The sequence below is a fragment of the Arvicanthis niloticus genome, chromosome 15 (genome assembly GCF_011762505.2).
Source record: "Arvicanthis niloticus isolate mArvNil1 chromosome 15, mArvNil1.pat.X, whole genome shotgun sequence".
In the NCBI taxonomy this organism is placed as follows: Eukaryota; Metazoa; Chordata; class Mammalia; order Rodentia; family Muridae; genus Arvicanthis; species Arvicanthis niloticus.
Genome location: NC_047672.1, coordinates 66,972,194 through 66,999,614, shown reverse-complemented (window position 1 = coordinate 66,999,614; position 27,421 = coordinate 66,972,194). Strand labels below are relative to the sequence as shown.

At 34.5% G+C, this 27,421-nt stretch overlaps 1 protein-coding gene across 6 annotated transcripts in view; it reads right to left on the bottom strand.

Annotated features, from left to right (window-relative positions):
- The window catches only part of Cacna2d1 (calcium voltage-gated channel auxiliary subunit alpha2delta 1), a 395,918-nt gene that overhangs the window by 33,510 nt on the left and 334,987 nt on the right, over positions 1 to 27,421 (bottom strand). For 2 of the 6 annotated variants that reach the window (XM_034518854.2, XM_034518855.2), the window contains exons 13-22: positions 22,106 to 22,184; positions 21,242 to 21,291; positions 20,001 to 20,090; positions 17,269 to 17,346; positions 15,715 to 15,789; positions 14,396 to 14,470; positions 12,730 to 12,786; positions 9,275 to 9,346; positions 7,525 to 7,596; positions 2,122 to 2,183 (exon numbers count right to left, since the gene is read on the bottom strand). In XM_034518854.2, coding sequence (XP_034374745.1) covers positions 2,122 to 2,183; positions 7,525 to 7,596; positions 9,275 to 9,346; positions 12,730 to 12,786; positions 14,396 to 14,470; positions 15,715 to 15,789; positions 17,269 to 17,346; positions 20,001 to 20,090; positions 21,242 to 21,291; positions 22,106 to 22,184 — 710 coding nt within the window. The remainder of the gene's footprint in view (positions 1 to 2,121; positions 2,184 to 7,524; positions 7,597 to 9,274; positions 9,347 to 12,729; positions 12,787 to 14,395; positions 14,471 to 15,714; positions 15,790 to 17,268; positions 17,347 to 20,000; positions 20,091 to 21,241; positions 21,292 to 22,105; positions 22,185 to 27,421) is intronic. The other 4 variants (XM_034518856.2, XM_034518858.2, XM_034518857.2 and 1 more) reach the window with 2 other exon arrangements.

Genomic DNA, 27,421 nt, shown 5'->3' with positions numbered 1-27,421 from the left:
TATTTACAATGTGCCACTGTGTTGTAAGCATGGAATTCAGAGGTAAATGAGGCAGTATCTACTTTTGCCCGCTTTACTTAAGGAAAGAGTCATCAACAGAGTTAAATGTCTCTCTATAAGCCTCATGTATATATGTTAAATGTATATATGTATAAATGCAAATGAGTGTTAGGTGAGCTAAAGGGTGATAACACGGTGTTTTAACTGAATATGTTAGAAATTTCTTTCTGAAGAGTAAAGAGAGACATATACTAGATGGGGAATGAACAAGAGGCTCACTCTTGGAAAGAAATCTTAATTCAAAATGGACTTGTGAATAAGGGCTTGGTGTAGCGTGCTAGTAGACTCTGATGGGAGTGTAGGCTCAACTAGAGGGTGTTCAGTTGACTATATGAACAAATTGAGTATATGAACAAGTTGAATAAATTGAGAAAGTGAGTGGTGAAGAACAGAAGGGCTAGGGAAGCAATGCTTTGCTAGACTTTGCCTAGTATACTGAATGGGCTATGGTATATAAGTGGAACCATATTAACAATTAAAGTCAAGTATGGTCTTTTTCTGTACTGAGAGTCTAACTAAAGAGAAAGCATAGAGGTACACATTTAATCAGTTGTGTACTGTAGTGAGAGTTTTCCCTGACCACAGAACTGAAGAAAATAAAACCACCCAAGAGAAAGTGCACAGAGAATTTATGGGTTTGAAGAGAAAAATAAGCCATCAAAAAATGTATATAAGCATCCAGACTTTGTTCTGTTGTCAAGATCCCCAGGCCTTCTTAAACACTGTCAGGGTCAGGTGGAGTGTGGTATTGGACATGATTTGAGGGATATAAAGCTGTGGTAGATAAGATGTCTAAGCTACAGATGACTTTGAATTCAGTGACTACACAAGAGATCACGAGTTCATTAGAAAAGAGGCCATTGAGAAATGGAAAGTCATCTTTCTTAGTACTACATAAGTGTGGGTTACAGACCTTGCCTTCTGCCAATTGCCTATTATTAGCCTGTGAATAAAATAAGATAGCTCATAAATAAGCTTTTAGAAAACATGAATAGAACTTGAGAGACTAATTCTAAGTGTGTGGAATATAATGATAAATGATTGACCTGCTGTTGTTGCTGTATTTTAATATTTATTTTAGCAAATGCCTCTTACTTTACTTTACACATGGATATGTCTTAAATAGTGACTGAATATGGATCTCTGAATGGAGGAGGGTGAAAATGAGGAAGAATGAGGAGAGTCTCATACCATGAGGGAAGGCTAGATGGACAGTTTGGATGGTTTGATGATATGAAATTCAAAAATAAGAATTTCCAAATAACAAGGAGAAACATTATACCATTACAAGGATGTGGGATACAGGACCAAAGAGTAAGCCTGAAACTCTTACGGAGATTTCAGGCAAGATAGCAGAGTAGCTTGGTCCAGTGGAATGCACCTTTAATCCCAGCATTCAGGAGGCAGAAACAGGCAGATCTCTGAATTCAAGGACAGACTGGTCTACAAAGTAAGTTCTAGGACAGCCAAGGGTTACACAGAGAAACCCTGTCATGAAAAAACCAAAGAGAGAGGTAGAATAGAAAGATACTGACTTTGAAGAAAGGAGGGACTCATCTAACAGATTATAGAGTATTGGACTGCCTAGGTGTAAGGGTGAGAAAATGGGTGGGAGCCAGACATTATTAAACTATTCAATGTGGCTAGCACTTTATAATACATGTTATGATGAACAAAAGCACACTTTTACTTTTAAGCTAAGCCAAAACATTAATGAAAACTATTAAGCTAAATTGAAATAAAAGAGGAAGTCAATGGAAGGCATAACTTAAATTATTATGGGGATTATGTCAATTTTTATTACTGTTGTCACTAAGTACATTTGTCATTTCTAAATATTTGACTGCCAGCTACTTTCCACCTTTTGAATTGCATTCTAAAAGTCAGACACGGTAATTCATTTTTCTGTTGCAGAAAGTAATTTTTCCATTGAAATATCCATTGAATAAAGCTAATTCAAAATTTATACTTCTCTTAGAAAACTGGCTACCAAATATTAGAAAAAAGTGCATTGAATTGAATAGTCCTTTATACAAGACATTTTCAAATATAGGTAAATACCTGTAATCTGTGCCATTGACAGGTGTCCATGTGTATGTTCGATTTCCTTTGTCAATATATCTCTAGAAACAAAGTTAAATATGGTCATTACAACACTTTTCTATATGAATTTATAGAAAAGGTAAAAACATAATATCCACCTCGAAATTCTGTGTTCATTTAACATCCTTTGTAACAAGTAAAAGATATACTCTATTATATATTTTTAAGATGTGCATGCTTGTTAAGTAAAAGTTTGGAACAGAACTAAGTACTCAAATGATACTGGTTAGAAATTTATGAGCATAAAAGCTTGGTATTTTAAAATGAAGTACTTTATTCAGAACACTGAAAGATTTAAATTAAAACCAAATTTAACAACGAAACAGAACTATAAAATATTAGACAAATATTAACCATAGTAGAGCATGTTTAAGAATGATGGCAGACATGAGGAGGAAAATTAGCCTTTCTACATCTATAAGTACAATTACTATCTCACAAAGCCTTTGAATGGAACTATCATGTTGTTATTTCAATTCCATCATTGAAGGTTAAAAAAAAAAATAAAACCACCTATATTCCCTAGATAAAATGCATTGTTAAAGAAACAGTTCATGGATCTACAATACCTCTTGTATCATAGAACAATAGTAAACACACATCCTCTCTTCTACTAGGTATATTATTTGCACACATGTAGCTTTTAATTTCTGACTTACTCTGAACATTTGCCTTATTAAAAAAATAACTTCATTCCTGATAGAGATGACTATAAAAAAAACTTTACAAACCAACCCAAGACAGATGTCATGAAGAGTATTCATTATTCCCTTTAAAGAGACATAGGGCACAGACCTTGAAACAAAATGACCTGCCACCAAATGCTGGTATGTGTTAACATTTAACTTTCCTGTTTAATAGCTATAAAAATGGTTCAAAGAAAAATTATGCAATTTCTTACAAGAAATACTAGACTTCATTATTATCTGACTGTTGTCTGAGGAGTTCTGAAATTTTGAGTAAAACTAGACTAAAAACATTGTAATTTAAAAGTTATTACGAGAACTTAAATATTCCTGCCAGATTTTAATAAGGTAAACACAGATCTAATTTGTTCAAAAATATCATTTTAAAATCATAATAATGTCCCACCAGCAATGGAGGAGTGTTCCTCTTACTCCTTATCCTCTCCAGGAGGAGCTTTCATATGTGCTCTCGATCTTCCTATTCTGGTGAGAGTAAGATGACATCACAAAGTAGTTCTGATTTGCATTTCCTTGATGACTAAGACTGTTTGAACATTTCTTTAAGTGTTTTTTAGATATTTGAGTTTCTTTTTTAGATAATGTTTTGTTTAGATATGTCCTCCCATTCTTTAATTGGATTACTTATTTTCTTGACGTCTAATTTTTTGAGTTCTTTATATAATTTTGAAATTTACCCTCTATTAAATGTGTAGTTGGTAAAATTCTTTTTCCATTCTGTAGTATGCTGCTTCATGCAAATGATGGCATAAGCTTTTTAGGTTCATGAGGTGCCTATACTTTTGATTTTAGTGTGTCTGCAAATTTATACAATCACTATGGAAATCAGTGTGCTAGTTTCTTAGAAAGATGGGAATCGATCTACCTTAAGATCCAGCTATACTACTCTGGGGAATATGTCTAAAAGACACTTCTTCCTATCATAAAGACATTTGTGTAACCATGTCCATTGCTGCTCTATTCATAACAGCCAGAAATTAGGAACAAAAAAGATATCCCTTAACAGATGAATGGATAAAAAATAGTGATATATTTACAGAGTGGAATATTACTCGACCATTAAACCATAAAATTATTAAATTTGCCAGTAAATGGATGGAACTAGAAAAAAATCATCAAAAGTGAGGCAAGCCAGTCATAAAATGACAAGTATAGTATATATTTACTTATATGTGGATATTAGCAGCTAAAACAGTGGTAACTCAGGCTACAATCCATACACCCACCAGGGTCAGCTATAGAGTATGGGGCTAGCAGGTAAACATAGATCTCCCTAGGAAAGGAAAGTAGAATAGAGATGGGTGGATGCAGGGAGGTGGAGCTCAAGGATCAAGTGGAGAGGGAGAAGGAAGAGGGGAACAATGGTGGGTATATGAAACATCCAGCATTCAGGGCCATTTGGAGAATAGTGTGGAAACCTGATTTAGTAAAGGTGTCCTAGAATTTATACATATATGATGGTCATGGAAATGGTATTGCCAAATAATGAGAAAGACAGAACCCTACTGGACAGCTCTTGTCCAGGACTGTGAGTGAATTACACCTAATTGAGGTGTTGGTCAAAGAGGCCCATGGAAGCCCCAAACGACTCAGGCTGTTGCTTTCAAAAACTGACAGCAAGTCTCCACTGCTGAATAGAACACCTACATAACTCACTGAACTTGGAGACGTTGCGCTGGTACCTCCACAGAGACTTCACCTCTACTTGCTAGTGACTTTGGTATACAAAGGTTCTCTACAAGCTACCAAAAGAAAACATAAACATCAACCCATTCACAAACCATTGATCTACACTAGTACCCAGCCTCCAAGACATGCTGGTGCAATGGTGGCACAAAGCTTGTGAAAGTAACCAACCAATATCTGATTTGACTGAAGACCCACTCCATGAGGTAGAACCCATTCCAACACTGCTTGGGCAGCCAAAGCCTGAGCCTAGATAGCTCAGAGACATAGAGTAAAACCAAATACTGCTGTTGTACTAGAAAAATGTAGCAATATAAATACTTTTAATGACACTCTGCTATACTCAATGATCAGTTTTTCACTCAGCCATCATCAGAGAAGCTTCTTCCTGCAGCATAGCAATGAATACAGAGACCCACAGCCAGACAGTATGCAGAGCGAGAGACTCAGAAACACTAAGCCCTAAACATCATGGAGGACATACGGACAGAAGGGGCTCTGTCTAAATCAACAGAGTCAACATTTGGGACATGCACAGGTCCTGCACAAGACTATACCACATGGGGTTGTAAAGCTGAAAGAAATGGACATGTGCCTCAATTCCTAAACCAGAAGCTACTTTCACATGATAATCACTTGCAAATGAAAATTTAGTTTTCTCTAAGGGAGTCTCACTTGGGAAATAAAATACTCTTAAGGGTAGGCTTCATGCCCATCAGTAGCTATAATGAAATAAAATGGAATACTAGGAGGTACCATGTCTCATAATGTATTTTCAAAGGTGTTTTTTATAATTATCCTACTTTAATTTTTATTATATATATATAATATTCAATATATACCATACAGTATTATATATCATATATTATATTTTATATATTATAATTATATATTACATATGTAGATATAATATATGATAAGTAATGATAGATATAATAGTATATATTATGAATAAATTTATTATATAATATACAATGTATAATGGTATATATTATACATCATGTATAATATTCAATGTATTCTAAATAATATAAAACATGTATATAATATAATGTAATATATAATATAATAATTAAAATATATAGTACATAATATAAATATATACACATACATCATATACATACACACACACACACACACACACACACATACACATATATAGGGGGAGGTATATATTACGGCTTTTGGTTTAGTGTTTTGATAGGATTCCTGAGTTTGTGAAAACATTGGTCTCTCCATCCTGTCACTTTTCTTACTCTCTTTTTCTTCTGTGTTTGTTTTTGTCCTAATCTAATGTCTTAGATTTTGTTTTATCATATTATATTATAAGTCCTTGGAAGCCTGTTTATTTTCTGAGAAACAAAGAGAGTGGACCTGGATAGGAGGGGGCTGGAACTGGAAAAAGAAGAGAGAGGGGCAACCACAATCAGGATATATTATGTGAGAAAAAATTTATTATGAATAAAAAATTAAATAATGAAAGAGTCAACATAATGTATATGTTGCAATTGTTTTGATATTTTTATAAACCTGACACTTAAAATAAAAGTTACACCAATTCAAAGTTAAATAATAGGTTTTCAAGATGAGCAAAATTGTACAGATGACTAGCAAATGTCCACAACAGTTCATGTAAGAGAAAACCTAAAATTTCTAAGACGGACACATGTGGTTCATAGGTGAATACTGCTCAAAGACTGAGTTAACAATAAATTGAAAGAGAGAAATTAGCCATGTGAAACCGAGCTCTAAGCTGCATAAAGAATGTAAAGGTCAGAGTTCTTGGAACAACATGGAGGAATTGGCAGAACTGTTAAATACTTTACAGCCTTGCTTCAGGAAGCAAAGGCTAAAGACCATGGCTAAAGTAGAGGCAATGAGAGTTGATATTTCAGTAAAAATGAAAATCTTAATACCTCCTTTTCTTTTCTGGTATTTAGACCTCATAATTATATCAAAATAAGAAATGATCTGTGCTGTTGAAAACATTTAGATAGTATGTTCCTTTTAGGGGAAGAGTTGCCAAGAAATTAGGAAGAAACAATGATCCTAAAACATACAGGATTCTGAGTAAAAAAAATACAAGTTATATGTAAAAGTTGTAATTAAACTTACAGACCCCAAAACATCTTAATCCTATATATTTCTGAACATTCAAATATGTGAATGTTTTTATTTCACAGATGGTTGATAATGGATAGAAAGTATCCACTCATCCAAAAATCTCTTACATTCAGACATGAATCAATATCAATTTATTATATATACTAGTGAATGAAGGTAGTTGTGTTATCATATGGCTTATTTTCAGTCATAAGTGTAAGAAAATTAAAAATGGTAGAGGTGGTATAAATAGTAAAGATAAAGCACATAAAATACAATCTCTAGAACATCTGTGCACACAAATAATACAATGTATCATACTTAAGTTAAATATTACCACAGCCCTGGCCTAAAGAGATATATTTCTTTTAGCAATAAAGCATATTTAATTAATAATAAAGCAATAAAGCATATTTACACTAAACATAGTTTTTAGAATATAGTGTTTAAATGTTTTTATTTTACACATATTTGTGTATGTGTGTGTGTATGCGTATGTGTGCATATGTCTCTGTGTGAATGTATGTGTGTTCATATGTGCAGGTACCTGCAGAATTGAAAAAGGGCACCAGAGAGCTCTTAGAATTTGAGTTACAGGCACTTCAGAGCCTGTCAACAAGGTGGCTGGAATACGAACTCCAGATCACACAACTGAGCGGCAAGTGTTCGTAAATTGCTAAGCCTTCTCTCTAGTGTGAGAATATAGGTTTTCTTTTTTTATGAATATAGTTTTTTAAAGTAGGAACAAAATCTGCTCACCAGAGGGATCCTTATTTTAAAAATAATTTCTGAAAGGAATGTCAAATTTCCTATGTCAGTGTTCTTAATGGTTACTTCCACTTTAGAACAAGCCTTAATGAATTCTTACCTCATCTTGAGACTTGACCAGAGTTCTGAACGTTTTTTCTCCACTTTCTCCATCTATCATTTTATTTCGAATCTAAGAGAAAATGGATCAATTACTTTATTCCAGGAAACAAACCGACCTACTGAATATTATAAAACTATTCATTATCAAGATTTTTTTCTTATTTCAGTGAAATTTAATAAAAATTGCTGAGTGGTTGCACACTAGATGAGATTATTTGGAATTTTTAAAGTTGTCGCATTGTAACCATTTTACATTATTGTGCAATAAGAAAACCATCCTTAGTGAACTTGTTGTTCTTCTCTCTGAAAATTTTGAACCATAACAGTAAAGGAGTCACAACTGCCTTGTAAGCATAGAAGATTTCAGTGAGACATAGATACTGAGAAATAAAATGTATGTCAATTCACAGGATTAACATGTAATGTGAAATACTTCAAACTCTGCCTCACCTAAATAACCAATTCTTGGTGACAAAGGATTCAGAACTGTTCTCTGTATTTTGGTATTGTTTCTTAGTTCTGCAGACCAGGTTGCTCTGGCAGCCATGGGACTCACCTCAAAGCCCGGTCTGATTTCAACCTTGCAGGGTCCTTACAGCTCTGTTCTCAGAGTACATTGGTTACAGGAACCCTACATTTGGCTTACCCCTTGTAATTTACATTTTTTTATGTCATCTTTTATAACAGTTCCAAACAATTACATAATAACGGATAATCGTAAAGACCTAGTAGGATTTCATATCACATAGTATCCCCTCTCTACAACTTTCTAACTCCTTAAAAGGTCAGATTAATATGAATTCAGATCAGATTCATAGGAAACCATTCTAGTTCAGTGGAAACAAGGAATTTCTGTTGGTTTTTATTTTAAATATTTCTAGAACATTACCTTTGGGCTTTAATAAATATCAGTGAGTGGGGAAACTCGGTGCGACTAAAGAAATCTGCAAAATATAGGCTGGATCTAACTTGCTTAAAATATTTTCAGTTTGAAGGTGAAAATTAAGAGGTTGACTGTAAAAATAAGCAAATTTTACTATGTGCATGTACTTTCCTTCAGCTGTTCATGTGTCATTTCTCTGTCACTATGTTGTGGGGAAGCAGACTCTGAGAGTCATGGTGACCCAGAGGGACTGCAACTCCAGATCTCAATCTCATCCTCATGACCTTAGCTTTGAAGAAACCTCCAGAGACATGCCAGGACTCCCTGTGCCCACTCCAGAGTAATTATAAACTTAATAATTTCTGTTTTGCTATTATAAAACTATCTTTACTATTATCAGAGACCCTGGCAGAGGAAGTGACATATGACTGTGTTGAAATACAACAGAAACCTGGGAAGTGCCTTCAGACAAACATTGCAGCTGCTTTCTTGATATGGCTCCTCATGTAGTTGGGTAGCTGGAACCCTTCCAACCTCTTTTCCAACAGTATAGCATGTTGGTCACTATGAATTTTATTAAAATTATCATTGTTTTGTACATTTAAAATAACTTTCCCGTTGGAATGAGTAAGAAAATGAAAAACAACTAAGGCCACAACTAACCTGAACTTTCTATTCTTTGTCAATAGAAATTATTGGAAGAAAGTCCAGGGCATACATAATTTTAATGACAAAGAAGACACAAGTGTGAGTGAGGAGAGATAGATTGATGTAAATCATTCTATCTCAAAAATGATCATGAGATGGGGAATGCAGGCTCGGGTCCTGTGTCTCTCTCTGGCTTAGGCCTGCTGCACACACTCACCTCCACTTTAATTTCATTCTCTAACTCGGCATCGAGAAAATCCAGCGTGACTGGCTCCTGAGATTTGGGGTTCTACACAGAACACAATAGTTAAGGAATTAGAAAACAATGCCATGTATAAAGTAGCTCGTGAAGCACATTCAGTATGAAACAATCCTATAAAAATTACTTACCATCCTTGAGAGCTAGGCAGTGAGCGTTAAGTGCACTGGACAACTGTCAATCAATTGTTAACTGATGGTAGCAAGTGACTAGAAATGAACCCCAAGGGTACACGAAACACCATTGCTCACTTAACCATCCACTGACTTATCTTGTGGTATGTAAGAAAGCTCGCTGTGGGACAGGACAGTATATTTATTTATATCTCAGGAGATACTATTTGCTTGCTAAAGTTACCTCATGCGGTGTGATTTCTCATATATTAAATAAGGGCATTAGATTATTGGATAGGAAAAATGTACTCCTTTCCTGTTAATTCTTGCTACATCAGATATGTCATATTAGAGGTCCAACATTTAGTAGAATAAAAAAATTCTACTTAAATAAAAGTTTTCAAAATAATTGAAAAGTCTAAAAGGCAGACATTAAAATGTTTATTAAAATATATCATCCAAATCTGGCTGTAATTAGGCATCGGTAATCAATGAGGTGTATATTTGTTTACTTGGAAGAGTGATAGAAATTTTACCATGAGCTTGCAAAAGACATCTGTATTGGCACTGTTTTAAATACCATGTTAAAGTGACATGCCTCATAACATAATAATAGCAGACAAAAATCTGTCTCATTTGCATATCTCACTTAAATGAAGAATGACATGGAATAGTACACATGGGACAAATTTACTTTATACCCATGCAAATAACTTATTTCAGGGGATATTTCTATTTTTTAAAAATCTGAATTTTAGACCTTCATGGTGTTTCACGAATAAGGATTCTTCAAGTAACAATGTTTGAAATACTCTACCTGTGTCTTTTGTGATGGAGTTGAGGACTGAGTCCTCATGTTAGCTCAGCAAGGACTCTACCCATAGACCCTGTACCCAACAAATGCTTGAAATAGTCACTGCTAAGGAACCTGTATAATCAGAGTTTCTCTACTATTGAAAGAAAATATTGGTTTTTCAGCACAATACACCATTGTTTGGATGGACAGTTTTCATATTAGGAGAAAATATTCATCTGAAATGTGGATGCAAGATGGAAACAGAAGTCAATATTGAGAATGTGTGTTAAGCCCATGAACCTTGCAACTTCCCTAATAAAAAGACACAACAAATGTTCCCAAACACTATTATATAAACATTAAAATTAAGATGAAACAAATGCAAAACAAAGTCAAGACAATCAAATAATAAATAAAAACAGAAATAGGAATATTTCTCTTACATGCAATGGATAACGCATAGAATGACCAGCCCCAAACAGCATGCAGGGAGGAGCCATTATCAGGAGGAATTGACAATATGCACATCATGTCCCAATCCAACATATAAAGACAGAGAAGAAAATGAAATCATAAAAGAAAATTGTCAATGTATCATTTGTATCTGTAAATGGCAGCCTGGCAGAGCATTGTTTTAGAAATATCCATTAAAATTATACAAACTAGAAAATTAAAAACACAGTCTTCTCATATAAAAATATCAACATGGGCTTGAAGAAATCTTTAGTGTGATGGTCTCTGAGAGACTATCATTAAAAAAATTAAATATCTAATACTTCTCATCAGCATGAGTTTCAACTAGCATAATTACCAAGGGCAGTATTGGTATTAACAAATTTTAAACTTGTAACAATTATGAGTCAGTATTAATATAATCCATAAGAGCTCAAAAATATTTCCCCAATTAAGAAGTTTCATGTGGTTGCTAGTTTGCCATTTAGAGTTTGGTTAGAATAAAAAGAAGATCATTATTTAAGTTTGCTATTTTTAAATATTTAACATTTACATGCAATATTTATAGTTGTGGTAAAAATAAAATTTACCAAAATGCACATAACAACAAAAACTATAAGGTATTCCAAAAGTAACATGCAAGCAGAGGAACAAAATAGCTTCCTAGGTAAGAAAGGCATGTACATCTCTGCAACCTCTTTAGGAATCATCAAGGACTCTACGCAGCATAGGCAGCAACAGAAGACTCAGAGTACCATGGAAGTCTAGCGGTGTGAGAGAACTAAAGCTTCCATCAGTCACACTTATTCTTTTGACAGATGGGAAGCTTGAAAACTCGTTGGAGCCCGTGTTCAGTGAGAACTTTCAGGGGTAGGGCATAGCATCACTGTGTGTATTGAATTTCACAGGTAGGGTGCAGAATGAGAAATTGGTTTACCTCCCTGCATTTCAGATGAAAACACTGGTGTCCAAAAGGGTCAATTGTGTTACTGCTCAAAGATAAAGCATTGCTAACCAATAGAAGCAGATTATAACTCAGTCCCGTCAATCCATACTTAAAGATCACTTAATGCAATGCTGCCAGTTTAGTAGACTTCTACCACATGTTTTAAAGGAAGCGATAGGCTTATTCCCAAAACCTTCAATTATGTTAAATTTTCTCTAATATTTTGTATCTCTAAGAACAAGTTATAGGAATATCCTCCTGTGCTGAATACCTTGTGCATACATATGTAAGTAACCAACATAGAAAAGGGGTCTTAGAATATTTTTCCAAAAAAACAAATATTAATACTTTATATTCCCAAATTTGAACATTTTCAATTAGTTGAGAAAAGATTCTCTAAGTTCTAATCACAAACAAAACATTTTTATTATATTATTATTTTTATTATTATATACTTATTTTTATTTTATGTGTGTATGTGCTTTGTCTGCATGTGTTTCTGAGCGCTGTATATGTGCAATGCCCTAAGAAACAAGAACGAGGCGTTAGATCCATTGGAATAGGAATTACTGATGCCTGTGTGCCACCACGTGGGTACTGGGAACCACACTCAAGTCCCTCAGAAAAGCAGCCAGTGCTCAGCCTTTGTGACATCTCTCCACCACCCAAAACTCAATTTTTAGAAGTTAAAAGCAAAACAAAGACAATTTTGCTAAAAACTCTCATTCATGGGAATCACAACACAGGAATCATGACTTCATTTGCACTTAGAAATCAAGCGAACAGTTAGGAAAACATGGATACGATATTAATTTCACCAAATTTAATAACAAATTTGCTGAGGAGCCATTTCATTCTGATTACTCTGATTAACATTATTATTAGATAAATGTCTTTAGCCATCTTTCAGCCAGAGCAGCCCTTTACCGTAATTACCACACTTTGCTTCAGCTCTCTTAGAAGGGAAGCTCATTCCTGCCTCATGCTCTAGAAGCTTGGTGTCAGGAAGGGCGCCTTCATCTGAAAGCTTTGAGAGCAGAAGCTTGACCCCAACTCTGATTTGGCAAGTTTGAAAGCACTGCTGTCTACCTTCATTCACAGTTACCTGAACGTTGGGCCTCCTTTTTCTTAAATTAATTGTCGGTATACCTAAACCAATAGGCTGAAGCAACAGAAAAATGGTCGTTCATTATCCTACATAATAACAGAAGGATTCTATCCTCCAGTAAACTCTAGTCAGCTACTTCCTTGACAAGAAACAGAAAAAAAAGATGTATTCACAATTCAAAATATTTGTACCATAGAGTCCATGACAACAAAACAAAACAAGACACCAACAAAAACTGAAACTATCAAAGGTAGTAAAAATAAATTTTTAAAGAACATGTTTATTTTTTTCCCTGGATTTTCTTTAAGAATCTAAAAAATTGGAGAGTGGGAGAGATAGCTTGTGGTAGATAATTTTTTTCGCTGAAACAAAAAGATTACAAAATAAATATTGTTGAAATGTGCATGATACAAATAAATAAGATATAAAATTGGAAAAGCCCCTGCAAAGTGTTTTTGTTGTTGTGTTTGGTTTTGTTTTTTTGTAGCAAACCTGCCTTGGTGATAAGGTTGTAAAAGAAGGTTGGGCCTCCTTGGACCTCCTTGGGATATGGAGGTAACAGCTTACAGTAAGAATAAAGGAAGCCTCCTACCATGCGATGTTAGAGGAAAAAATTGTCTGCCAAGGAGAAACATACACTGAACCCACTCATGCTTAACCCCCCCCAAAAAAGGTGTAAAATAAGTTTTATTGTTTCGAAGCTACTAGTCTATATATTAAAAAAAAAAATGCCATCTCAGTCTGAATACACTGTAACAGATCAGAATATTACAAAATCTTGCACATTTGAAATTTGGCCTTTTGTTATCTGAAAGAATGAAGTAACTGATATTATGCTAAAGAAGAATTTAACCATAATGCTAGATTTATTTTGATTATTGATTTCTTGGACGTCAATTATATACAAATTTCTATACAATTACTTATTTATCAGATAGCACATCTAAAAAACTAATCTTGTTATTTTTAATGAGAGAAATAAAAACCTATGGTAGAGAACTCAGATTAGATGATTCACTATTTGTTGAAATGTGGTCATTTTTTAAAAATGATAATTCCATAAGAAAAAATACTCAAAATATTTGTGACTTGTTTATTTACTGATATTCTGAAGCAAACCTATGGAGCTGTCTATAAAGTACAAAACTAAACTGAGATATTTTTGTAATAATATAGTAACAGGAACAAATCATGGCATTGACTTCATAACACTTAGATTTGTTATTATTTTACCTTATTAAATAGTTATGAACACTGGAGAGAGAACTTACTTTCTTTCAAATATATTAATGAATTGCTGGTGAAAGAATTAAGGTAACTTTGACATTGCACTATACTGGTCCTTCCTATGTGTCAGATGCTCTCTGGAGCAAAGGCCTCTTAGAACCTTAAAGTAACATGTGACATGCATGGAAGTGAGGTTCAAACATGATGATGGCTGTCCTGAGAGAAGTAGGTAAGCTAACTTGGTCAGATAAAATAAAGAATGCATCAGATTTTCATATGTTGTCATCAGTAACCTTGCAATCTTTAAGAGAGATACAAGATACTGTTCTTTTGTTCTTTTATAATGTTACAAAGAGAATTTTCAAGTTATAATTCCATTAATGTTAGTCAGTAATTATACTAAACATTAGTAAGTATAAACAAATTATATACATACCTTTGGCTGAAGATTTGGATGCAATAAGACATAACCATTAGGATCAATTGCAAAATAGTAGCCATTGGGGCACAGCTGAAAAAATAGTAAAAATGCTTAGAGATCCCTAAGTTGCAATTCTAAATCCACATTAAATGTTTTAATAGATATTCAATACAAGTAATTTCTGGCAGGAATCTAAATATTAGGCAAGAACAAAGAAGTAATTTTAGACAGGAATCTAAATTTTAGGCTAGAACAAGGAAGTAGGCGTCAGACATGAAAATGACCTTGGGCTAGGACAGGGAAGTAGGCTCAGATACTTTTGTCATCCTGATAAGCCCTTAGAAACCTTTATCATGGGAGTGTTCACACAATTGGGTTTAATGCATTGCTTTTTCTTTGACTATTTGTGTTTATTGTCTTGCTTGTTCTTTAACTATTGGCATCTATTGTATTGCTAGACCCTCAACCTAGAACTGACCTTAATACATACATGCAATTAAAATGGTATAAAAGCATAAAGGAGGAGGGATGGGATAGGGGGTTCTAGGGAGAGAAAATGGAGAAAAGAGATGACATCTATATTGTAAATAAATAAAATATCCAATAAAATTCTTTTAAAAATTTTTTTAAAAGTCTTATAGCACACTGAAGAAACAAAACATGGGCTCTTCACAATTTTAGAATGTTCTTTAACTCTTTTGTGGCTGCTTGTATTATGTTAATTTGGGTCCCCAAAATTGTTTACAAGAGAATCCACATGGAAAATACTGCACCCAGGTGGTTCTGATTGGTAAACAAAGTTGCGAGCAGCCAATGGCTGAGCAGGGCAGATAAAGGTGAGACTTTTAGGATTCCCAGGGAAAGCAGCCAAAGGAGAAGGAAGAGAGAGATCTGCTATGCCATGCCAGGAAAAGGAGAGGAAAGATGCCATGCTTGAGGGAACCAATAGCATAGTCGCCAGTTAGGAGCCAGGGAAGAGGGGCCCCAAGAGGGTGGACCAACTGGTCCAGAGCAGCAAAGATGAAATATAGGATTTAGTAAGTGATAACTTGGTAATATCAGAGGGAGATGGATTGGCCTGGTGGAGATTAAGTAGTGGCCCAGTCATTGAGCTGCTTAAGGCAGATAAAAATATAATGGCTGTGTTTGTGTGTCTTTCACTTAAGAACCCAGAACACTGGGGTGGTAGTGAGAAATGCGCTGCTACCGGGATGAATTTGAGTAATTAATTGGATACTCCTACATGCATTTGTACTCAAGTGTTTTGTGGACAAACTACATTGACACATACGTTTGAAATAGGAAGCATTGTCAAAAAATAATTTGCAGCTTACTGTAAAACGTGGCGTCAACCTCTTAATATCTTCCAGAGACACATCAACGCCCATTACACCAAGAATCAACTGGTTCTAAAAGAAGATGTCAAAGTTAGTGCGTTTTATAGCAGAACCTATTCTACAGAAATGTATATTCAGTCTTACACACACAAACACACACACACACACACATATACACACAAACACACACGGGAGACAATACTTTTGATGTCAATTTACAAGTACTCTTAGATTTGACTGTTTTCCACAACTTCATCATCCCAATTACTAACTTATATAAAACATTAATAATTCAAACTAAATAATAAAAGATGAAAATTCTATTCAAGAAAAGAGTTAGATCAATAACTATGGTCTGCTGCTAAGAACCAATAAATGAAAACAATCTGACAGATAAGCCACACAAAAATTTTAAAACATGATAAAGAAGGACATAGATTATTACAATATTATAAATTTCAGTATTTAGGACTCATGAATATTTAAGATGTCAATGGTACATTAAGTGAGAACCAATGCTTTGTAGAACTTTATTAGTAAAATGAAGCAGTTAACTGAAACTTGTTACAACTGAACAAAGAGAGCTGAAGAGATGGCTCAGTGGTTAAGAAAACTGACTGCTATTCCAGAGGTCCCATGTTCAATTCCCAGTAAGCACTTGGTGGCTCCCAACCATTGTAATGGGATCCAATGCCCTCTTCTGGTGTGTCCAATGAAAGCAAGAGTATACTCACATACATTAAATAAATAAATATTTTAGAACACTAAACAAACAGTACCTTAGTACAAAAGACTTCACTGAACCACAAATTAGAAATAAATATTTCTTTAATCCACTAATGTAGTCTGTGATATATATATTATATAACCTGTAGTAGTAAACATAATTTCTTCAATACATTCATTCTTAACTATGTAACTCTATTTAAAATAAGAAGTATTTAATACATATTAGACATTATATGTATGAACCATATTCAATGCTTAGTGACAACTTTCAAGTGGATAGCTCCTATTGCACTGATAATAATATCAGAGCTATAAAAATGAGTATTTTGAGACTAATTTTTTATTAAGCTTTAAAAAAATAACAGAAGAAGGAACCTATTAGATCCTTAGGTTATTACAGAAAGCTATTACTTGAGAATTCAAAACCAAGGATCCAGTAATCTATCTGCCTCAGATTCAAAGAGAACATGTCTTGGGGTTTTGTATTTTTACCCCTGAATTCCATAAGTAACTCAAGCATATTTTAAAAAGTGGCCTCAGGATACTATTGTGCACCTATCTTGTCATTCCTTGCAGTCTGACTTTCTGTTCCCATCAGGTCAGACCAACTGAAGCTGAACCCTGACTCTAACGTCACCAGTATTTGACCTTTACTTCCCTTTTCCCAGGTGGTTATCACATGGACAGCTGTTACCACTGACCTCCAGACTTACAGGACAATTACATCGTATGTATTTCCTTATAGAAATATCTTATCCACATGGAGCCTCAACGTCATAGTTTATCATCTATTATTATTAATTTTATCAATGAACTTTTTACCTTCAAGTTTGTCTTATTTTCAGATTGGCCAGTGACGTTGAAGACCGGTAGAGTTCCAGTAATGACAAGTCCCAGCTCCTAAAAATAGACAGAGAAAGAAAGGCCAAAGAAAGCAAGATTTTGAACTTCGTACGATTGCGTTAGCCTTTGAAACTGGAGACTTCAATCTATGATTAGCTAAGAGTCACAAGAAATTTAAAAGTACTTTTGAATATTTTTGAAACATTTTTTAAAAGCACCAATAAAATTTTCTTAGAAATAAATAGTATTAAAGAGTTTTGAATTATGCAACATCTAATAAGTATTGAAAATTAAAAAAAAACAAATTAGTCAAATATAACTGTGACATTGTAATAACAGTCACATTTACATTTCTTCGACAATGATAGTTCACTTACTATCAGGTGGCTCCAGATAAGAATAGCATTGGAAGCTAGTTTGGTGAAAGCTGTTTTCTGTAGCTTCAATCACAATTTTTATGCCCTGAGTCAAAAGTGTCATGTTGTATCACAAACGTCTAGCTGGATGTCATGCCACATAGAAGAAATATACTATTGTTAACACATATCTAGATAATTCTAGGTGAGTACTGTGATGTTTAACTGTTACTTTTAAATAATTCTCAAATGAATATCATTTTAACAAGTAGACCTCAAAGTGTGTTCTTTTCTCCAGGCACTGTGCACACTTTCTACAGAATTTCTACAGAATACAATGAAAAAAATAAAAAGGGTCCTGCCTCCTTATTTTGAACATTCCAACTCCTTCTTTCTCTGTTAATATGTGAAGAGTTTCACTTCATATTCCAATGAAACAATCTCACCATAACACAGCCCTAGTTCTGTTATTCGCCTATAGCCAGGATCTGTAAAGTTGACCCTGTGCTGGTATTATTGCTTCGGTGCACCCAGTAGTCCTAAATTTGATAATGTACTGTTTTATGTGGTTTCATCCTCCCTCTGTATTATAGAAACATGACTTGTGTTACCTTCAGCTGAAATATCTCTTTTTCAACCACCCCCTGTTCTAACTCCAAATACACAACTTTCTTTTTTAAAGTGCCACAGATCGTTGAGTTCTTTATATTACAGTAGTTATCAAATCTGTTCTTTAAATACTGTATGTTCCCTTCCTAATAAACTGCTCATTTGACTGAAGTGTATTTGAACCCCTGGCATGGTAAGTGTTGGGCCACTTACTTTTCAGCCAGTACAAAGATTGTTCTCCATGTTCTCTGACCATCTAACTCATTCCCCATTCCCTTTTTAACATCTTGTTTCAGCTTGTAAAGAAGAACATTTAGAATCAGCATTTCCTCCAGATGTTATTTGTGTTATCAGTGAGAAGCTTGCCAGCAATGCAGACACTCTGGTTGATGAACTTCTGGTCATAGGAAATTCAGCAGGGCCTAACTATTGACTCCTGTCATGTTTAGTCTGTGATGGATTTGAACAACTGAAACATCTTGGTCATGGCTGGAGATGACCATGTGACCTTAAATAAATAAGTAATGTCAAGAAGAAACACTGGACAGTCATTTTCTGTGGCTTGAGGCAAGCAAGCTTTTCTTTATCTCTCTTACCATGCCAGACTGCTGTTAATAGTCCCTATTTTCTCTCTAACTTCCTGTATGTGTTTATTTTGCAAGTACCAAGTGATAAGTCATTCTAACGGGTTGTATTTCGTCCTTCAGGTCCATCACTGCACTTAGAGAAGTAGCAAAGGCATATACAACTCTAAGTAGGAGAAAGGGCATTACTGAATCAGCATTTACCTTTAGCTTTATATTTACACTTTTGAGTATAATTACTTTGATAAATGACTAAAAAGTCTTCAGGTTCAGATTTGTATATGTAGCAATCTTAGGTATTGTAAGCTTTAATTAATAGTGTCATAAAGAAAAATAAATTAGAACAGGACTTCTGAGCTTCTCTAATATTGAAAACTCAGGCTAGATAATTTTGTGCTGTGCGGAAAATGGGGTCCTATCATTTACAAACCAGTAGCAGCTCTCTGTACCACTGTGTGCTTGACAAATATGTCATTATATATGTTCAAGTGACATAGATAGGAAAAAAGAACTCCCAGTAGAAAATTACTGCTTCAACCATGATAGAATGCTGTTGTAAGATGGTGATTTTTTTTATAGACAACGTAACATATGTGCATATGTTCTCTCATAGCAGGTTTGTGACCTCAGTGTGATATCTCCACAAGAATGTCTGAATCTGATCTCAGAGCCAGAGATTCTTCTACATGAAGATATAGTTATGTCCATGCTGATTTAAGTATGTTGTCATTTTTCTGTGGAGCTACAAAATATACTTTTGAGTTCATGTATTGTTTGTACATGTAGTTAAGAACAAAATCTACTCTAGAAATACATTTTAAAAAATGTTTTAAATGTGGAGTTTTTGATAATGAACTCATGACATTCAGCATTATTTTATATTAAAGAATTAGAAAGTTACACAAATTCCTATAGTTCAACATTTTAGGTTAGAAAACTGGTATTTTCAGTGGATCAAGAACAACCTAAACTTTACATGTATGGTTTTATACTGATGCAATCTAGGGTTTTCTAGATACTTTCTAAAACCAGTTGAAAAGCTTTTAAAGGAAAAAAGTTTAAGAAGTATTCAGTGAAGAGAAACAGAAAATGTCACCTAGAGTGGCAAGTCAGTTAGGTACCCTTGTTATGACAGCTTTGGTTGAGAATGCCATTCTCTTACCAGGGCATCCAAATACACATTTGTCCACTGAACTTGCTTTGCCTTGTCACCGGCCAAAACCATTGGTCTTCCCAGAACATCTAGATATTCCTATTTACATAAAAGAAAGGTGGTGAAGCATCAACAAAACAGTCAAACAATAACCAGATATTATGTTTTAAAATAACCTTCAAAAGAAAAGTTGAAAATTGAAAATGAATATGGAACCCAATTATTAAGAGAATGCTTATCTTACTTGGAGCATTCTACATTTTTGATCTAACTTATTTCTTAAATGGTATGCCTATATACATTGGGTCAATAATATATTTTCTCATGTTTTTTTTCTAGTACCAATCAGAACATTGTTTCTAAAAGTACAGCCAATGATAAATGAAATATATTTCTTATAAGATGCTTTTCATGTTGATCTAAACTATTTAAGGCTCTGTGATTTATGTGTGAAATTGCACAAATTTGAAATGATAAAGCAGCCACATACTTCCTTTCATATAACAGATTGTTTGGATGAAATTCAAAACTGCATTTAAACATTAAAAAAAAAACGTAACTGAAATACGTGCCAAGTCCAGGCAGCAGAGTCACATGCACTGCTGTTTCATCTTAGAAGCTCAGCTCAGCACGCACTGCCATGGAGATCACACTACGAAAGTTAAATTTTAACAACTATTTTGTACTTTACTCCTGGTGTTTCAAGAGTGATGATCTTTAAATTACAATTTATGAACAGTCCAAAATAATAAATATTTAATCAAATGAATAGTGCTAGAAAGTCATCTTATTACTTAGGTTTATTTAAATAAATACGTAAATAGACTTGTCCCAATCTGTGGGAAGAACTCATGTCCTATCTTGGGCTTACATCACTCTCCAAGAATAATTACTGTTTAATGATCTGTGTGGCTAAGAAAGCCATGCAATTTACAATTGAATAAAAATTTACATAAGATTATTACTAAATTTTATTTTATCTATTTTCTATGACCTTTTTAAATCCCAAGAATAACAACCTATTTTATATATGCATTTACCTGGGTTTTAAGTGTTTAAAGCTAAAAAAAAAAAAACCCAATAAATATCACATTAGCCAGCATTAAATATGTAAATTACTTAAATCATTTTTCTAGTGTTACTTATTTTCTTTAGATTGAAGTCATTTAAACCAGGGACATATCTTTTTCTAATTCCAGGAAAGTAATCTTAAACTTTGAAAGAGTTATAAAAGTTTTAAAGAACCATACCTGAGTATTGATTCTTATTGCACCGATGGAGGGAATCTCATAATAATAACCTGAAATGCATACATATTCATAAATATTGCATATATAATATAGACCCACAAAAATAGTTTTATGTTTCTTAAAGGAGGAAAAGGTAACTTTCATTCTAACTTGAGCACATAGATAGATAATATAAAATATTTATATTAAAATATAAATATAACTTAAATTCAGAACAATATTGAGTAATTAATATTGTCAACATCCTTAGAGAGTTTCTCATAAAATTTACTATATTTCTAGGTAGGATAAGATAACTACTGTTCTGTACAAAGCAGTAAGGAAACTACAGCTATGAAAATATCTTCACTCGATGAAATATTTTAAAGGTACAGATAAATACATAATTATTACACACATATATTTTCCAAAATAAAAGTTTTAAAATGAATTCAGGTTTTCTTTCTGCTGCAAAATAACCAGTTTATTCTTCAAGAGACTTCCTTTTTTCTGAATACAAAGAAAGTAGTTCACTGCATGAAATTTGAATATTGAGGAAAGTATGATATGGTTTTCAAAAAGAGTAATTCAGTCAGTCAGAGGAAAAAACTGTGCACAAATCTGCTATATGTCACTAAGCATCATTGCCCCTAAACCAGTTCACAATATTAGGATCAGATGTTCGAGTATATTCTAATGCAGTATTAATCTCAGAGTTGGTCCTATGTTCTTTTCTTTAGAAAGCAAGTTCCAAATCTAATTCTTATTACATACTTTCTAAAATTCCTACTCTATATTATTTTAAACGTGAGTAAAGACGTAACAGTAGTTTTCAAAGTATTTTATCTTCTAAGAAAACGTGCTAAAGAGAAACATATCTATTACCTTTATTTTCACAAGCCATCCACTGAATAGGTCCTCTGTCATAATTATGTTGACCAACAGAGAAGGTAAACACACGGACCTAAGAAAGTTGAAAAACTGGGTGAGTAAAATTTAACTGAACAGCCAAACAAATTGCTGAAGCAGAAACAATTAAAAGCTCTCTCAGGCAGTGAAATCAATAAAACAAGACACACACTGAAGCTGTACAGGATTTGAGGAAGCACTAAAAGGAAAACATGCATGCACCCTGAACAAAGATTCCCAATGGCTCAGTGGGTTTAGCACCAGACTGTCTCTTATTCATCAAGCCTCCAAGCTCAGTGCCTGGACAGTGATGGTGATCTTTGTGATAATTTGCTCCTGCAGGGGCAACTTAACTTCATGTCCACCTAGTGAAGCATCAATTGCAGTAAAAACATTTCTCTATCACATAGGGCAGTGGGTGATGCAAATTTGGAGATATATGAGACTATGATTTCTTGTAAGTTATTTACAGGAAAAGATGCATGAGTTAAGCGGCTATTTGCTTGGTTTCTTTCATAACCATATGGGCTGACCATTGTGTGTGCATGGTGACAGGATGTACCATGAACCTGTGTGCACATTCAAGTGGAAGTCAGAGGTCTTCAGCAAGTCTCTTCCTCAGTCTCCACCTTCATTTTAGGGGTGGGGGTCTCTCTCTGAACCTGAAGTTCAATGGTTCGCTAAACTGGTTGTCGGTCAGGCTCCCACCCCCAAATCCTTCCTCCCTAGCTCTGGGATTGCCTGCAACCTGCTACTTAAGTAGGCACTAGGCATCTGAAATCAGATCCCCATGTTTGAGCTTGAGATGCGACCAAAATGGAGGCATCTCCGCAGCTCTGACAGTTTCTGTTTTGTTTTGTTTGGCACAAGATTCTTGACCACAAATCTCAAAATACTTATTTTCACATTTCTTTCTTTCTTCTATTGGTCTAGGCCACAGATGTTATAACACTCTGTGCTATAAAGTGCATGCTTCAGACGGTGCTGTTTCACCTGCGACGTTTTATCTAAGCCATAGTTTGAGTCATCCAGGTTTCCTTCAGCTGGCAATGTATGTGGATATCATGTGGTGGAAACACCTGATTGCTCTGTTCATTTAGAGACAAAACCATGCTACATAACCCAGGCTGGTCTCGAACTTGCCATGATCCTGTATTAGTTTCAGTTCTTCAAGTGCCAACTCAGTTTCAAGGTCCTCTGTCAAGTCTTCTACATTGATTCCTGGCTTGCATCTGACTTTTAGTCACATAAAAATTATATGGATAACGATAAGGCCTAGAAGAGACAAGCACCATCTCCCTCTCTTGTATGATCCCACTCCCTTCAAAAAACAAGCACTTCAAAAAACAAGTACTTCAGTTTCTTCACAGTTTCAACTGGGTCATTTGGGGGGCTGTCCACATGTTTTAAAAAAATGTTACTACTTGCTCAGTTGATTGAATTCTAAGGGAAATATTTTTATAAGGTTGACCACCCTAAGTAATAATGCAGTTTAACTGGTATACCCTAAGGAATCTGCACTTGGGCATGTCCCTCATAATATTAGAAGGCATGCCTCAAATATTCAATTAAAGCACAGATGTCTCTCGTTCTTGTTACCACAACACAATTATGGTAAAATACTCTCCATAAGATACTGCTCAGTGCAAGTGAATTATATTTCTAATAACAGGGGACTATTCTTACACCCACACTGCGTGATTTTTTTTGACTGATGTTATCATTCAAGTAGTGCAAATAAACATTTAACTTAAAAAAAGAAAAGAGCAAAGTGACTTTTTCCTTGTTTGTTTTACTAGCGCGGGTTCACCTGACTCCCATCAGAGTTCATGGATTTGAACGAGGGTGCTGGGGATCCGAGCAGGTTTTTAGGGGTGTGCTCTGTCACAGTTCATCATTTGAAAGCGCTCTCAGCTCCTCTTCATCTCACTTTTCTTCGTTTACCCTGGCGCTTGCTGACTTAAGTGGAAGCTGCACTAATAGTTGCATCATTTGCATATTATAAATATTAAGTTTCTGCAACTTCTTTTTTATCTAGCTGCAGAAATGTGTAATAGTGCCATTTTTTTCTGGAATATTTTTGGTGGTTGCTAAAATGTCAAGAATTACAAATTCAACTTCTGAATAATTTATGAGGCTGGTTTATCATCACAGTATTTATAAAATCTATTATATCCAACATGCTTATTTTTAAAATTAATATAATGGAGATAATGCACAATATCTGTATATCAACCACGTAATGAAACAATCACCTTATAATTTTAAAATTACATAATTAAAAAAACTTTGTCACTTCAAGTTTAGTCTGTGACACATGCTTCACATTACAGTGAAACGACGATATGAGTTATTGCAATCCAACCTATTTTCCATAAGATACTGCTCAATGCAAAATCACTGCAGCATTTTTCTTTTAAAATATGTTTTTCCCTAATTATGTCAGGAGAATTCTGATTTTATGAATGTTCGACTTGACACATTATAACACGCGATAGTAACAAGGGTGATCTTGGTGTGTACTGCTGTCTATTCAGAATTTCAGGCTTCACCCCTTGCTTCCTATACTGCACTGCTGCCACCCAGTGGAGCCATCTATGAATTAACTATGAAAAGTGCAGTGGTCCAAACTCAGTGCTAAAGTACTGTTTTCTACATTTTTTTTTTTGAGATAATAATTACAAAATTTCTTCCTTTCTGTCTCTCCTTCCAAACCATCCCAGATACCTCAGTCCCACTTTCCTTCAAATTCATGGCTTCTTTTAAACTATATGGATATATTCCTACAGTGAAATATAGGAATTTATGTATATATGTACACAGATATATTCCTATATATAACCTGCTAAGTCAGTATAATGTTACTTGTATGTATGGTTTCTATGTCTTTAAATTCATGACTCTTGAGAAATGAAATGAGTCTCTGAAAAATTAACAATGTAAACTTCAAGGCAAATAATCTATCTCCACTAAGGCCTGTATATATTCCAGTTATTACTAGTGTACACTGCATAAACTATATAAAAACAAATACAGGTACACAGAAAACAACTTGAACTTCTGAATATGTAGTCAGGAGCTAAAGGCTTCATCTGAAACTTAAGGCAAACTCACCACATTCTACTGTGCCTATATTGTGTCAGCTCAGCTTTTGTGCATGGTAAATTCTTTGACTCATGCTAGGAGAGCATTTGTAATCACATGGTCAGTCCATGTAATTAGCAGATGCACAGTGGAAAATTTCAAAGTGAAACATACTTAGAAAATCAGTTAAATGTTCCTCAGCCAGTGTTGCCCAGATCTTCCTTATTGGGCCATATTGAGACTTCGAGAGTCATAAATGGCTTTCTAGAGGTTTGTCATGTTGGAGCCCCCAAATGATCAGAAAAATGGCATAGAGTAAAAGCCAGGTTAGACAACAGTTCTGAGTTTGTACTGTAACATCTATTGCAGTGTTTTCATATACGTGTGAAGACTGGTTGTATTAGGAGATTGTGCAGAGTTGAGTGCCTTCTGCTCTCCAGAGGGACTCAACACCAGGCTTGCTGTTATTTTTCATATATGTCAATCTAGCAAAGTGTGGGAAGAGTGGAGTCGAAGGACACTGGTTTTCATCACTTGTTTCATAATTTGGGCCTTTTCTACCATGCTATATTAATATCATTTATCTTTCATTGCATAGATTCTCTTTAGTTTAATAAGAACTTCAAGCAAACGTAAGAATCTTTCATTTATTTGCATCATTCTAGACTCGGACATAGGTAGTAAGCAAAGAAGTATTGATGTAAAAACCAGAATAAGAGTAAGCAAGCTCAAATTGGGCTTTATTATTTCTAAATTTATGTATTTTACCTTCAGTTGTTTAGAAATCTATGTCTTTGGGAAGCTGGCATGGCTTAGCAAGTGATGTTGTTTGCATTCCCCAGTAACCATTCTGGGAATGGAGGCCTGGAACTCATGGAAAGGTGGAAAAGGAAACCTGACTTCATAGATTTCTCCTCTGCTTTCCACACAGTGGCTGTGTGCCATGGTTCACATGTCTACCTGTCATATGTGCACTTATATGATAAAAAAGAAACCAAAATATAAAATTTGATCTCCTTGAACAGAATATTATAACCCCAGTAAATCATAGTTCATTGCAAACCTAGAATACTAGATTCAAGAAAGCAGCAAATTTAGCTTTTTAGATATAATAATGAGCTCAATGGTATAGTGTTTGCTTGGCATGTAAGAGACCTTGCTTTCAATCTTAAGTACTGTGAAAAATAGATAAATATATAATAAAGTATATACCACCAGTTCATAACTTTATTCCAGAATTCTCACTTCTGCTAAACAATTTTGTAAAAATTTCTGCCTTGTTTGTTGAAATCTAAAATACTTTTCTTCAATTAAGAGGTCTCTAAACCGACAGGGTCAGCTTTCTAAGACCATATGAATTTGTTTCCCAGAAGAACCCAGTTACTGGAAACTGTCACCTCAACAATTATCAGTTACCCAGAGTTCAAGTTTAATTTACAATAGGCAAGACTCCAAAGAGTAATGGGAATGAGTGTATGAAGAAAGGAAGCCAGTAAAACTAAAATTAAAAAAAAAAAAAACTGCAGCTATTCATACATGTGAGAAAAGTGATGTCAGAGATGGGTTTTATAAGTCCACTCTGTGAACTAAGACATTTGGGATTAAGCCTATCAAAATACTAGACTGGACTGAAAACCTTAAGGAAAATATGCTACAGTAGTTTCCACATGTCACACACATATTTAAACACAGGGCCTTTAAACAGCCCACATTTCTAGTTCTATCACATTAGGCATTAGATAAAGGTGCAAATTCATGTTCACAGTTAATTCATTTTCTAAAACCCCAGGATCTGAAAGGTATTTGTTCCCTGCATAGCTTTGATGATGTATCTTGACTACAGCTTGGCTATAGACAGAAAGAGCATCCTTGCTGACAGTGATGTCAGGTCGTCTGCGTAGGAGGGAGGCTCCAGTGTGGGCAAGTGGTTAGCCTAAAGGCTGGCTAGAGGAGAGGCACTGACAGATGACCAGCCAGGAACAGTCTGTATGGGGCTGTCAAATTTAGAATACAGATAATTTAAGTTCTTAACTAATCACTTTTCCGACTTTCAACATTTTTTGATGTCTCTCTTATTTTTGGCTTTTTTATTTCAACAATGTGGCAAGGAAGATAATGGTGATGCCACTTTAATCATGTGAGTATTCCAAGTGTAAATAAAATACTAAATGTGAATTCTTTATAGCATATAAAAATCATAACCTGTGT